Source organism: Chiloscyllium plagiosum, unplaced genomic scaffold (assembly GCF_037043375.1).
Source record: "Chiloscyllium plagiosum isolate Xiang-an unplaced genomic scaffold, Cpla_swu_hap1 HiC_scaffold_1, whole genome shotgun sequence".
Taxonomy (NCBI): Eukaryota; Metazoa; Chordata; class Chondrichthyes; order Orectolobiformes; family Hemiscylliidae; genus Chiloscyllium; species Chiloscyllium plagiosum.
Window position 1 is genome coordinate 134208772 of NW_028270139.1, and position 14435 is coordinate 134223206.

At 40.3% G+C, this 14435-nt stretch overlaps 1 protein-coding gene across 6 annotated transcripts in view; it reads left to right on the top strand.

Annotated features, from left to right (window-relative positions):
• The window catches only part of st8sia5 (ST8 alpha-N-acetyl-neuraminide alpha-2,8-sialyltransferase 5), a 60714-nt gene that overhangs the window by 34317 nt on the left and 11962 nt on the right, over nucleotides 1-14435 (top strand). For 5 of the 6 annotated variants that reach the window (XM_043714563.2, XM_043714730.2, XM_043714812.2 and 2 more), the window contains 3 exons: nucleotides 2878-3022; nucleotides 11693-11805; nucleotides 14200-14292. In XM_043714563.2, the coding sequence (XP_043570498.1) occupies nucleotides 2878-3022; nucleotides 11693-11805; nucleotides 14200-14292 (351 nt within the window). The remainder of the gene's footprint in view (nucleotides 1-2877; nucleotides 3023-11692; nucleotides 11806-14199; nucleotides 14293-14435) is intronic. The other variant, XM_087990947.1, reaches the window with a different exon arrangement.

Consider the following 14435-nt stretch of genomic DNA (forward strand, 5'->3'; position numbering starts at 1 on the left):
TGAGGGAGAGACGTGGAGGGGTGGTACACAGTGTTGTAAGTTTATCTCTTGCAGGATATTTTACCTGACATAGTAAAATCTCTCATAGTATAAAAAACCAGGCAGGATATTTTATTGAAGAGACCAACAGACATTTTTCCAGGTAACTTATGTACAAACATTAAATTTCTCAGGCACATGACTGACTGGGCTAATATTAGGCTATTGAGTAGAACAGAAGAGCATGTTTCCAGTAGCATCCCATGGTTCAAATAGAGTCACACAGCACAGACAAAAAACCTTCAGTCCAAATGATCTGAATTAAATCATTTAAATCCTCAGGTCATGTGCTATGATGCAGTTACATTATCATGAGTATGTCTCTTAAAGAATTACTGATTGAGATATAACACAACATCCCCCTTTTCCCCAACAATAAAAACTTATTCTAAACACACATGCTTAATTATACATAGTAAATTTGTCAATTTTCAAACAAATACAACAAAGTTGCAAGATTAACATTTCAAATTTCAATAGTGGTTTGATCATTTGTCCTGATTTTATTATTGTACGGCCATTCTGAGAGGGATGCATTGTTCCTTGTTGCACTTGTTTGACAACCTGGTTGTCTTGCTGCTGGTTGCTATCACTCAACATCACAGGGCAACATCTTTGGAATGTTCTTCCTCCCTCCCTTTGTGCATGATTTGTGTGCTGTAAGTTGATCTGAGTTGGCTTCTGTTCCTTCACAATTGGCATCATGATTAATAATAAATTGGTATGATCTGGACAGTTGCATGTTTTAGAAACTTCTGTGGTATCCAAGTATCTGTAGCTATATTTCTAACTTGCACTCTCTATCCATGCAGAGTTTTGGTAGGTGTGTACCTGCTTGTTTGTTATGTCTTTCCGACATGCTCCACAGTCTTTGAAGAAGAATGTCATGTCTTGGTATGATTTGACAACTGATGGACCAACTTGTTCAAATTTGCCTTCTGAGCATAAGTTGTGATGGGAATTCCTTGTCCTTTGATGCACAAAAATACAGCAAAATGAAAATCTTGCTTTTTTGCTCAACATTTTAATCATTTTTTTTTTATTTGGTAGCATGTACCATATATTCAGCTGGACCATTTGAGCACAGGTGATGATGGGTCACTCCCCACTTAGTATTTATGATTTTAAATGCTTTGTCTGTGTACTGCAATACAGTGACAGATACTGCTTGATCTGGCATGCAGTATAAACTCAAAATAGCACTCGTCATGTCAACAGCAATTATGATTGTGTTGCTAAGTTGTTAACCAGTAGGCAATTGGAAGAAATAATCTGTCGTAAGAATGTAATCATTCCCTTGCACTGTAAATAGGTCTTTTGATACTTTCAATCAAGCAGCGTATGGAATATTATGTGGTGGTAGAGACTCACTTTGTGCTGGGTTAATATGTTTGCCACGTTGACATTCATTTTATGAGTCACATGAATATTCTGATTTAGAGTGGAAACAGGCCCTTCAGCCCAACAAGTCCACACCAAACCCTCAGAGTAACCCACCCAGACCCATTTCCCTCTGGCTAATGCATCTAACATTATGGGCAATTTAGCATGGCCAATTCACCTGACCTGCACATCTTTGGACTGTGGGAGGAAACCGGAGCACCCGGAGGAAACCCACGTAGACACGGGAGAACATGCAAACTCCACACAGTCAGTTGCCTAAGGCTGGATCAAACAGGTCTGATTTCTGAAAAAATGGGCGAACAACAAAGATAGAGCTTTGATGTCCATATGGCTCTACTTTAACGCACCTAGACCTGCTGAACTACCATCTCATGAAAGGATCCTTGAATGGAAACCAAGCCCCATCTTGTGGTTGTACTTTACTCACATGCTCACTGTTACCAGTTAATCGGATTGACCAATAGGTCAGTAGTCACAATAGCACCAGGACTGGGACTATGGATAGTCATAGATTCAAACAGCAAGGAAACAAACCCTTTGCTCCAGCCAGTTCATGCCAATCATAGGCCCAAACTAAACTATTCCCATTTGCCTATACTTGGCCCATATCCCTCCAAACATTTGTTATTCATGTACTTATCCAAATGACTTTTAAACGTTGTAACTGTACTCACATCCACCACGTCCTATGTGTAAACAAAATTGTCTCCATGTCTTCTTACAATCTTTCTCCTCTCACCTTAAACGTATGCCCTCTAGTCTGAAAGTCCCCCACCTTAGGGAAAAGACACCTACATTTACCTTATCTATATTCCTCATGATTTTACAAACCTCTATAAGGTCACCCCGCAATCTCTTAAGTTCCAGTGAAAAAAGTCCCAGCCTTTCCAGCTTCTTCTTATAACTCAATTTCTCTTATAAATCAACTTCCATTCCCAGCAATATTCTAGTAAATTTCTTCTGAACCCTCTCCAGCTTAATAATATCCTTCCTATAACAGGATGACTAGAACTAGACAAACCCATATCCAAGTAAGCGGGGTTGATGTTGTGGAAGGAAGGAGAGAAGAGAGGTAAGACCCATGAAAATGGGGAGAAAGGGTAGCGAATCTTGATGAAATGCCAGAGAGTGAGGAGCAGTTTTGATATGGCAGGGTTTTTTTTAGAGGTACTGCTGTACAGGAAAGGAGGCTATTGAAGAAAGTACACTTGCTCCCTCCCTTCCCATCTGAGACTTGAGAGTTCTTATCCCCTGAACTCTTATCAGCCTCAAAACTGTGGCCAGGCTGGGTACAGACTTTGTAAAATTCTCTTGCTAACTTTCTTTATCTGCCAGTGATCTTCCGCTGTTTATCAATCTTATGCGATAGTCAGGTTCATTTCTGAGCTGTCCATGTGAGGTCCGAAATCACTCAACTTCTGTTTCCATACTCAGATCTCATTTGACTCGATGCTGCAATGCACCAGTGTATCTATTTACGACACAGAAGAACACCCCGAAGGGCATTAAACTGAAGTATGAAGTAGACAGCAGTGGCTTCATCTTCATCGATGCTGAAGTCTTCCAGTTGTTTCCGAAGGTAAAGTGATTGACCAGCGGGTTGCAGTGGGAGCTTAGCCATTTCAAGATTATGAGCAGGAGTTTTAGGAGCAGTCCAAGTCAAATCAGTGGTGCATTTTGAAGTCTTGAAGTAAGGTGTCTTCAGGTAGTAAAATGTAAGTAGCATTGCAATTGTTGCCACAATTTGTATCAAAGGAAACATTATGGACTACATTCTTAGCGAGGAAGCATACCCACATTGAGAATAGTTAAGCAACAAGATTTAATTACTAGATCGCTATTTCCTTTGTGTCTCTCTCTCTCTCTCTCTCTCGGTTTTTTTTAATCAGGTAATTCTGAGATATAATCATTCTTTTCATTATCATTTTTAAATTTAACGACTGTGTGGGTATTGGATATTCCAGCTGAACTATTATCTCCAATACCTCCTTCTAGTGACCATAATACATTAAGCTTCAATCTGCAATTTGAGAGGGAGAGGGGACAGTCGGAAGTGACAGTACTTCTGTTGAATAAAGGGAACTATGGAGCTATGAGGAAGGAGCTGGCCAAAGTTCAATGGTGCAATACCTTAGCAGGGATGACCGTGGAGGAACAATGGCGGATATTTCTGTGTATAATGCAGAAGTTGCAGGATCAGTTCATTCCTTAAAGGAAGAAAGATCCCAGGAGGAGGCATGGGCGGCCGTGGCTGACGAGGGAAGTTAAGAAACACATAAAGGTAAAAGAGAAAAAGTATAACATAGCAAAGATAAGTGGGAAAACTGAGGACTGGAAAGCTTTTAAAGAGTAACAGAGGATTACTAAGAAGGAAATACGCAGAGGAAAAATGAGGTACGAAGGTAAACTGGCCAATAATATAAAGGAGGATAGTAAAAGCTTTTTTAGGTATGTGCAAGGCAAAAAAAATGGTTAGAACTAAAATTGGGCACTTGAATACAGAAACAGGGGAATATATTACGGGGAACAAAGAAATGGCAGAAGAATTAAATGGGTACTTCAGATCTGTGTTCACTGGGGAAGACACAAGCAATCTCCCTGAGGTAACAGTGGCTGAAGGACCTGAACTTAAGGGAATTTATATTTGCCAGGATTTGGTGTTAGGTCTGAAGGTTGATAAGTCTCCGGGGCCTGATGGTCTACATCCCAGGGTACTGAAGGAGGTGGCTCAGGAAATCGTGGATGCATTGGTGATTATTTTCCAGAGTTCGATAGATTCGGGGTCGGTTCCTGAGGATTGGAGGGTGGCTCATGTTATACCACTTTTTAAGAAAGGTGGGAGAGAGAAAGCAGGAAATTATAGACCAGTTAGCCTGACCTCAGTGGTGGGAAAGATGCTGGAGTCTATTATAAAGGATGAAATTACGGCACATCTGGATAGTAGTAACAGGATAGGACAGAGTCAGCATGGATTTATGAAAGGGAAATCATGCTTGACTAATCTTCTTGAATTTTTTGAGGATGTAACTCTGAAGATGGACGAGGGAGATTCAGTAGATCTTCCTGGACTTGCAGAAAGCTTTTGATAAAGTCCCACATAGGAGGTTAGTGAGCAAAATTAGGGCGTATGGTATTGGGGGCAAAGTACTAGATTGGATTGAAAATTGATTGGCTGATAGGAAACAAAGGGTAGTGATAAACGGCTCCATTTTGGAATGGCAGGCAGTGACCAGTGGGGTACCGCAGGGATCCGTGCTGGGACCGCAGCTTTTTACAATGTGTTAATGATATAGAAGATGGTATCAGAAATAACATTAGCAAATTTGCTGATGACACAAAGCTGGGTGGCAGGGTGAAATGTGATGAGGATATTAGGAGATTACAGGGTGACCTGGACAAGTTAGGTGAGTGGGCAGATGCATGGCAGATGCAGTTTAATGTGGATAAATGTATGGTTATCCACTTTGGTGGCAAGAACAGGAAGGCAGACTACTACCTCAATGGAATCAATTTATGTAAAGGGGCAGTACAGAGAGATCTGGGTGTTCTTGTACACCAGTCAATGACGGCAAGCATGCAGGTACAGCAGGTAGTGAAGAAGGTTAATAGCATGCTGGCCTTCATAACAAGAGGGATTGAGTATAGAAGCAAAGAGGTGCTTCTGCAAATGTACAGTACTGTGTGCAGTTCTGGTCTCCAAATTTGAGGAAAAACATTCTGGCTATTGAGGGAGTGCAGCGTAGGTTCACGAGGTCAATTCCTGGAATGGCGGGATTACCTTACACTGAAAGACTGAGGCGACTGGGCTTGTATACCCTTGAGTTTAGAAGACTGAGAGGGGATCTGATTGAGACGTATAAGATTATGAAAGGATTGGACACTCTGGCAGCAGGAAACATGTTTCCGTTGATGGGTGAGTGCCGAACCAGAGGACACAGCTTAAAAATACGGGGTAGACCATTTAGGACAGAGCTCAGGAGAAACTTCTTCACCCAGAGAGTGGTGGCTGTGTGGAATGCTCTGCCCCAGAGGGCAGTGGAGGCCCAGTCTCTGGATTCATTTAAGAAAGAGTTGGATAGAGCTCTCAAAGATAGTGGCATCAAGGGTTATGGAGATAAGGCAGGAACAAGATACTGATTAGGAATGATCAGCCATGATCATATTGAATGGCGGTGCAGGCTCGAAGGGCAGAATGGCCTACTCCTGCACCTATTGTCTATTGTCTATAAAATGAACTCTAAGCTAAATGTTAAAGACTGAACCTAAGAACAAATTGTTACTGGCAATTTGTTTGATCTGAAGTAAAATATGAGTTTGAAATTGTACACAACTGTGTTCCATGTTTTGTTCTCAGCATATTAGTTTAACACGTCCGATTCCCATTTGCAATATTCACAATAAACAATCATATTAAATAGTCCTGAGTAAAACATTTATCTTCTGTAGTCTCATTTGCAGTGCAAGTTCATACACGACCTGATTCCTGAAAGGAAAGCCCTTTGTTGGAACAATGTTGATAAATTCCATTTCCAACATGTCCTAATTAATCTGAAACTAAAAGAGGTGAAATACATATTATTTAATTTTTTTAGCTGATTAATATGAAACCAGTTCAACTTTGGTTCACTTTTATGCCCAGCTGGAAGCCTTAACAGATGAACATGCCACTTTGTTCATGATTGTCTATAGTCCTGTCCATTTCACATGAAAGAAATAACTGTGGGGCTCAATTGAGAATCAGGTTACCTTCTTTATTAGAAACCATCACAGGAGAGAAGTTATCTTCCTGAGTGTGAATACTCATCAGATGAGCCCATGGTGTGGGTTGTGAAATTGAACATTTCCACAGATGCCAGGCTTTGATATTGCTGGACACCGGTCCAGTCACTCACAAATATCAGGTTCAGTCACTTTAAACACAGCTTTAAACTCTACAGTGGGATCAGATAGAACCCGCTGTGGAAGGTTGGGAACTTCCTCCTTTAATTAACTTGTTACCGTGACTGTAATTCTGTTTTCCCTTTGCAACCTGCAATAAGTTGCTTTAGTTGTCTTTAGGCTATCTGGCATATACTTACATGGTCTGATTCTTATGTTCTACAATCAACTGCACATTAATAGAAACTTTTCCTACCCATAAAAGCAAAGAGTTTGCGTGTACCATCAATGAGATTGTTTTACTTTCAGAAAATCTACCATTTCATAGAAATGCTGTGGTCTCATGTACTTCCTCCTGGGGAAAATTGATGAACATCTTAAATCAAAGAATCTCACAGCATAGTAAGAGGCAATTTGTGCTGTCCACAGGCTGCATGTCACTTTCGGACTATCAGTCTACCTTTAGGCTTCAGTTATTGAACCTTATTCCCATATTGCAGTATTTCCTCCTCAGAACCCTGTTAAATAGTTGTTTTTGAAGTATTTGTGCAGTTGTTTTTTGAATATTTCTGCACAGTCTGCTTCCATCACTCTTTCAGATAGTGCACCCCAGATCTTAGCTGTGTGAAAATCACTTTTCCTGATTCCCTCTCAAGTTGTTTTGACCTTCATCTTAAATCAATGGTTGCTGACCCACTTACCAGATGAAACAGTTTGAATACCGTATATACTTGTGTAAAAGTCAAATTTTTTAGTATATTTTTAAAGGTTCAATTTATAGGGTCGACTATTACACGGGCACGAGTTTTGAGGGGTTGAAATTCATGGTACACTTTGAAATGCCGTATTATTAGTAGAAGTCAATTTGATCGCTCAACTAATCACGGGTAAAGAAGAAACACACAGTGAATTATGGTAAAGGTAATTACCGGATAAAAGCAAGAGAAACAAGAATGAATTACTACTGGTTATAAATTTTATTAATACATACTGGTTTGAAAATTTACCATGTCAAAGATTAATTGAAATCCTGCAAAATCACACTGTTCAACATCATTATGGACTGGTATAATGGCACACTTAAAATGAAACATTTATTAAATTCTGAATGTGTAAGTGTCTTGAACTTTCCTGCCAAATTCTTCCACTTCCCTCCCATTTACTCTCGTATGTAATGAACCTCAGCAACATTAACAAATTTGTCAAAGAATTAAAGATATATAGAGCTAATATATCTCCTTTTTATTCAGATAAATTGGCATAATGAAAATAATTAACTTTTTAAGGATATTAAGTTTTGGATGTATAGTGAACAAAGTACCGATAGACTTAGTATGAGTCTGAATAAATGAATGAATGCTGTAGTAAGCCAAGTGAACTAAGTAGAGTTATGACTGAATGAATGCGATTTCATTTAAGTGGATTAATGGGAACGTGCAGTTTCCTTTGTGTTAGGTTTATAATGCAATATAGTAGGGTCGACTATTACATGAGATATATGGAAAATATAAGATTTTTTCGCCAAAAATAAGGGGTTGACTTTTACATGAAATTGACTTTGACTTTTACACAAGTATATACGATAAGTAGAAAAACCTCATAATTGCAAATGATTTTTTTCACTGCCATTGCTTTAAGGAGATCCGTCCCAGCTTCTCCAATCTCACCATATAACTGAAGTCTTGTAACCTCTTGGTAAACCTCTTCTGTACACTATGGTAATAGGATGTATTAATTTGTTAATAGACTGTGTTTGAGAAAGTGTTGCAGATGGTAATGGCGTAAGATCTTGTCACACAAACTCCAGTAGGTACAGCTAAATCTAAGCGTACAGCTTCAAGATTGGGAATCAATGGATACCAAATACCTCATGATACAGTTGTCTGTACCTTTTCAATAAAAAACCTTCCTCCAGTTTTAGGATGGCACTAGATCCACCAATAATCATCCAGATAAATATCTAGCTCAAAATCTGCTTGAACTGATTCAATTTCAGATCAAAGCAGAGCTTGCTGATACTATAAAATGTTGATTTGCATATCATTGTCAGGACATTATAAGGGCATATTTTACAGTTGACAAATTAAAGATTTGAATGCAACACAATTTTATTGCTTGCCTCTTGTGCACAATGTTTGGCCTGCTGTTGCCTGTATCTACAATAAGCTCGTTAAATTATCTCTTAAAAAAAACCTAAATGTTTCCAATCTGGAAGTTAGACACACCATTGTTCTGGCATTATCACATTCTGATCACTTAATCTGAACTACCAACATCCCTTCTCCCCCAGCACTCCAACTCCACCCTCAACTATAGCATAAATGCTGTCTCCTCCACACTTCACTTCAGCTCTGATTGAAGAGTCATCTAGATTCAAAACGGTCGCATGCTTTCTCTCCATGGAGGCTGCCTGACCTGCTGTGATCTCCAGCAAATTTTTGTTTTCAAGATATTAACTTTGTTGGTAGAAAAAATATTCATCCCAATGAGAATTGGCTAAAGCACATGTACATTAGAACAAAAGGATAGTAGTGGGAAGTTGCGTGTGGGTCAAGGATAGTAATGGGAAGTTGCGTGTGGAGGCTGAAGAGATTGGGGAGACACTGAATGAATACTTTTCGTCAGTATTCACTCAGGAACAGGACATTGTTGCCAATGTGAATACTGAGTCACAATTAATTAGAATGGACGACTTTGAGGTATGTAGGGAAGTGGTGTTGGAAATTCTGGAAAGGGTGGAAATAGATAAGTCCCCTGGGCTGATGGCATTTATCCTAGGATTCTCTGGGAAGCAAGGGAGGAGATTGTAGAGACATTGGCCTTGATTTTTATGTCCTCGTTGTCTACAGGAATAGTGCCAGAAGACTGGAGGATAGCAAATGTGGTTCCCTTGTTCAAGAAGGGGAGTAGGGATAACCCTAGTAACTATAGGCCGGTGAGTCTCACTTCTGTTGTGGGCAAAGTCTTAGAGAGAATTGTAAGGGATAGGATTTATGAACATCTGGATAGGAATAATGTAATCAAGGATAGTCAGCATGGTTTTGTGAAGGGCAGGTTGTGCCTCACAAACCTTATTGAATTCTTTGAGAAGGTGACTAAGGAGGTGGACGAGGGTAAAGCGGTAGATGTGGTGTATATGGATTTTAGTAAGGGGTTTGATAAGGTTCCCCATGGTAGGCTACTGCAAAACATACGGAGGTATGGCATTGAGGGTGAGTTGGAGGGTTGGATTAGGTGTTGGCTGGCTGGAAGAAGACAGAGGGTAGTAGTTGATGGTAAAGGTTCATCTTCGGGTGCAGTTACTAGCGGTGTTCCGCAAGGATCTGTTTTGGGAGCATTGCTGTTTGTCATTTTTATAAATGACCTGGAGGAGGGGCTAGAAGGTTGGGTGAGCAAGTTTGCGGATGATACGAATGTCGGTGGAGTTGTTGACAGTGAGGAAGGATGTGTCAGGTTACAGTGGGATATAGATAAGCTGCAGAGCTGGGCAGAAAGGTGGCAAATGGAGTTCAATGTGGGTAAGTGTGAGGTGATTCACTTTGGTAAGAGTAACAAAAAGATGGGGTACTGGGCTAATGATCGGATACTTGGTAGTGTGGATGAGCAGATGGATCTTGGTGTGCATGTACACAGATCTCTGAAAGTTGCCACCCAGGTAAATAGTGCGGTGAAGAAGGCATATGGCGTACTGGCTTTTATTGGTAGAGGAATTGAGTTCCGGAGTCCTGAGGCCATGTTGCAGTTGTATAAGACTCTGGTGCGGCCGCATCTGGAGTATTGTGTGCAGTTTTGGTCACCATTGTATAGGAAGGATGTGAAGGCACTGGAACGGGTGCAGAGGAGGTTTACCAGGATGTTGCCTGGTATGGTAGGAAGATCGTATGAGGAAAGGCTGAGGCACTTGGGGCTGTTTTCATTGGAGAAAAGAAGGTTTAGGGGTGACTTGATAGAAGTGTACAAGATGATTAGGGGTTTAGATAGGGTTGACCATGAGAACCTTTTTCTACGTATGGAGTCAGCTATTACGAGAGAGCATAGCTTTAAATTAAGGGGTGGTAGGTATAGGACAGATGTTAGGGGTAGAGTCTTTACTCAGCGAGTCATGAGTTCATGGAATGCCCTGCCAGTAGCAGTGGTGGACTCTCCCTCTTTATGGTGGTAAAAACAATGACTGCAGATGCTGGAAACCAGATTCTGGATCAGTGGTGCTGGAAGAGCACAGCAATTCAGGCAGCATCCGAAGACCGGCAAAATCGACGTTTCGGGCAAAAGCCCTTCATCAGGAATAAAGGCAGAGAACCTGAAGCGTGGAGAGATAAGCTAGAGGAGGGTGGGGGTGGGGAGAGAGTGGCATAGAGTCAGGGCTGAGGAAATGACCTGGGAGTTGCAGTGAGAGAGAGACTCCCTGAGATTCTTGTAGAGAGAGGAGGAAAACTTCTTCAAGGCAGGCATCCTTGCAAGAGGATTCGCAGTAGGGTTAAATCTCCCAGGTCATTTCCTCAGCCCTGACTCTATGCCACTCTCTCCCCACCCCCATCCTCCTCTAGCTTATCTCTCCACGCTTCAGGCTCTCTGCCTTTATTCCTGATGAAGGGCTTTTGCCCGAAACGTCGATTTTGCCTGTCTTCGGATGCTGCCTGAATTGCTGTGCTCTTCCAGCACCACTGATCCAGAATCTCCCTCTTTATGGGCATTTAAACAGGCATTGGATAGGCATATGGAGGATAGTGGGCTAGTGTAGGTTAGGTGGGCTTGGATCGGCGCAACATCGAGGGCCAAAGGGCCTGTACTGCGCTGTATTCTTCTATGTTCTATGTTCTAAAAAATAGCTCCTCTATTTTTATGGACACAATTTGTAATGTATGGAATGTATTTACTGTTTATATTTAAAATATTTATGCAAATATGGAAATTTGTGCATATAAATACATATGTAAATGTTCAGTATATATATTCATAAATTTTATATATATATATATATCCATAGATAATAGATATACACATATACACACAAACTTAGAACAGTACCTAGTTGTGCATGCGCATATATACAGATGTCAAGATTAGAGTGGTGCTGGAAAAACACAGCAGGTCAAAGCTCCTGGCTGAAACGTTGATTTTCCTCCTCCTTGGATGCTGCCTGACCTACTGTACTTTTCCAGCACCACGCTAATCTTGACTCTAATCTCCAGCATCTGCAGTCCTCATTTTCGCCTATATATACAGGTGTGTCTGTCTATGCTTGTTGGAGTTTCATTTTGATTCTAGATTAATTCTGGAAATATGCTACAGGTCAGGGAGCATTTCAGATTTTCAGCATCCACCATTTTCTGCTTTCTTTTAACTATAGTAAAGGGCTTTTTCTTCACAGGAAATGCCTTATTCGCGCTCCCAGTTTAAGAAATGTGCAGTGATCGGGAATGGAGGAATCCTGAAGGACAGTAGGTGTGGGAATGAGATTGACTCTGCAGACTTTGTGTTCAGGTATGATAGAACTGAGCCTTTCCTTTGTTACAGATGACCAATATTTCAGTCTTTAATGGTGGAATAGTAGCTGACAATTTCAGTTCTAAGTTGTTTGATAAATTGAATACAGAAGGGTCATGGCAATTTTTAGTGCATTCCACATTTGATTTGAACAATGTATTTGTTGCCCTGTTCCACCTTTCTTTACCTTTGGTTGATCACTGTTTTCCATTATTTTGCTAATGGAATGATCTCACTGTCTGCTATCACTTCACATTGTTGTATTTTGAAATATGAAACTGGCAGAAATACCCTTAAGAAGTACAGAAAACAGCAGAGAATATGACCCTTTTACCAGTCCAAGTCATTTATATATAACTAAAAATGCAATGATCCTAATGATAAGTAATGAGGAAACTCTCAAAATCCTTCAAGTATTGATTTTACTCCCTTCTCAATTGGAACAAATTGTATGAAACCTTGCCCTTTTGTTGATGTTCAGCCTAATTTTGATCCTCATTTATAAAATCAACAATTGTGCAAAATTGCACCTGAAACCCTTGACCATTTTTTGTCATCCGTGACTTCATGTCCTCCGATCCTGTACAAATTGGTCAAACCATAGCACCTTGCATCCTATTCTACATTAAATCCCATTCATCCATTCTTGAACTATACTGGCAACCATCTCACAGCATGTTAAATTTCAATGATTCGCTCATCAGATTCTTCCATGGCCCTTTTGTATCCTACATCTACATTTTTTCCAAGTTTTATATTACTTTCTATCATATCCTTCAGTGCTTTGGCTGATTTTTGCAACCTCACCTGCCCTGGGCATTAATTCCACTTTCCTTCCAACCACTTTTACAAGTCCTTAAGGAATTCATCTCAAAATCCATCTTTTTATTTAGCATTCCTTTCCCATCTAGTTTCCATTTGTGAAGTTCCTGACTATGCTGTTGTTTATGTGTTAAAGATGTTATATGAATGTGGGCTTTTTAAAATTCAGTATCTATAAACAAGTCAATTGGATCTTTTCACAGCCTCTTGTAATATTTGTGCCATCAAACACACATTTATGTTAGAAAATGATATATTTTGTTAGTGGAATGTTAAATAATTTATAGACTTTCTGATTCAGTGATTGGATTTTTTTCAACAGAACGTATAAGGAAGTTATTTCTAACTGAATTTCTTATTCCAGTACATTAAGCTGTCCCTCCCTGTACCATATTATATGTGGAATTGTCCAGCGTTACCTATCTTGCATTGCTCCCTTGTGCAGCAACATGATCCAGGGTCCAGGCTCCTCTCAGGATATAGAGATTCTCCACAGTGTGTGAACAACATGCTGCTCTACCGCCAAAGGAGCTAGCCCACGCACATGAACATCTTTAGAGTTCATGGTCAGTGGTTGGTGGGAGCAAGCTGGAGCAGTTGCGCAAGTATGCACGACACCTACCAGCTCCCCCATGTCGTCACCCCATGCTCCAAATGCTGCCAGGAATTCCACGGTCTCAGAAAGTTATTGGCATTCGGCTTGCCTTTTTTCTCCAAATTAAAGGTCATTTACTTGCAAATGCTCATCACATTGTTGAAGTGACTGCTGGCTCCATGCATTAGGATGGAAATGAGTCCTCTGTGTAGAATTTCAAAGTAGTCTTGTGTCACTGCTGACCACATGTCACACAGACCTGTCTCCTGCGAGGAAACCCACCAGACTATCCTTCACCATTTGCCCTTCTATTTGAGGGAGAAAAACAAATGTCAAAACAAACCAGGGAGAATCCTGATGTTTTTGTCCTTGAATGAACACCCAAACACCAAAAAATTAATCATTGCTATTTTTAAAAATGTGGCAAATGTTCACCATGGATCTTATATGGAATGACGAATGATTGCTCCCAAAGAGCCCCCAAGGATACGTATCCCTACAGATTGGGCGCCATAGTGTGGGAACTGCTATTATATTAACCCTCCCATTGTGGCTGTGCTTCACATGGAACTGTAGCCTGGCCAATACAGTGGAAATTTCTATGACATAGCTATGTATGCTACAACTGAGAATTTCCTCTTTCCCCTCAGAAAATACTGGCTCACTCAGGATGTGACTCCAGGGACAATTGGAGAAATTGATAGGCTGAAATCTGGCCAAGGGATGTAAATGCTTTATAAACAGATTAATTGCAGGGTCTGTCATGCCATTGCAATGCGGTAAAAGCCCTTCATCTATCACTGACAGGAGTATAGCAAAGTTTGCACCAATGTAGAATAACAATGCCTTTTTCATGCTCAGCAAGCAATAGTGCACTGTAATGCATTTAAAACGCGATTAGAAGTTTGCATTTATAAACAGCGTGTGAGAATAACTTTGCCAACTATTTATTTTAATATCAACTCTTACATTAGATGTAATTTGCCACCAATTTCTGAAAAGTATATCACAGATGTTGGAGCGAAGACTGATATTGTGACCATAAATCCGAGTATTGTAACTGAGAGGTGAGTTTGCTCACTTTTTATCCAGCCATTGAAATTCAATAAATTGCCTTCAATGATATTTCAGGCTCCACCCATTGGAAATTACAAAATTGAATTGCAGCCTTCTAACCAGGACATGATCTTAGTTTGCTCCTAATATGGAG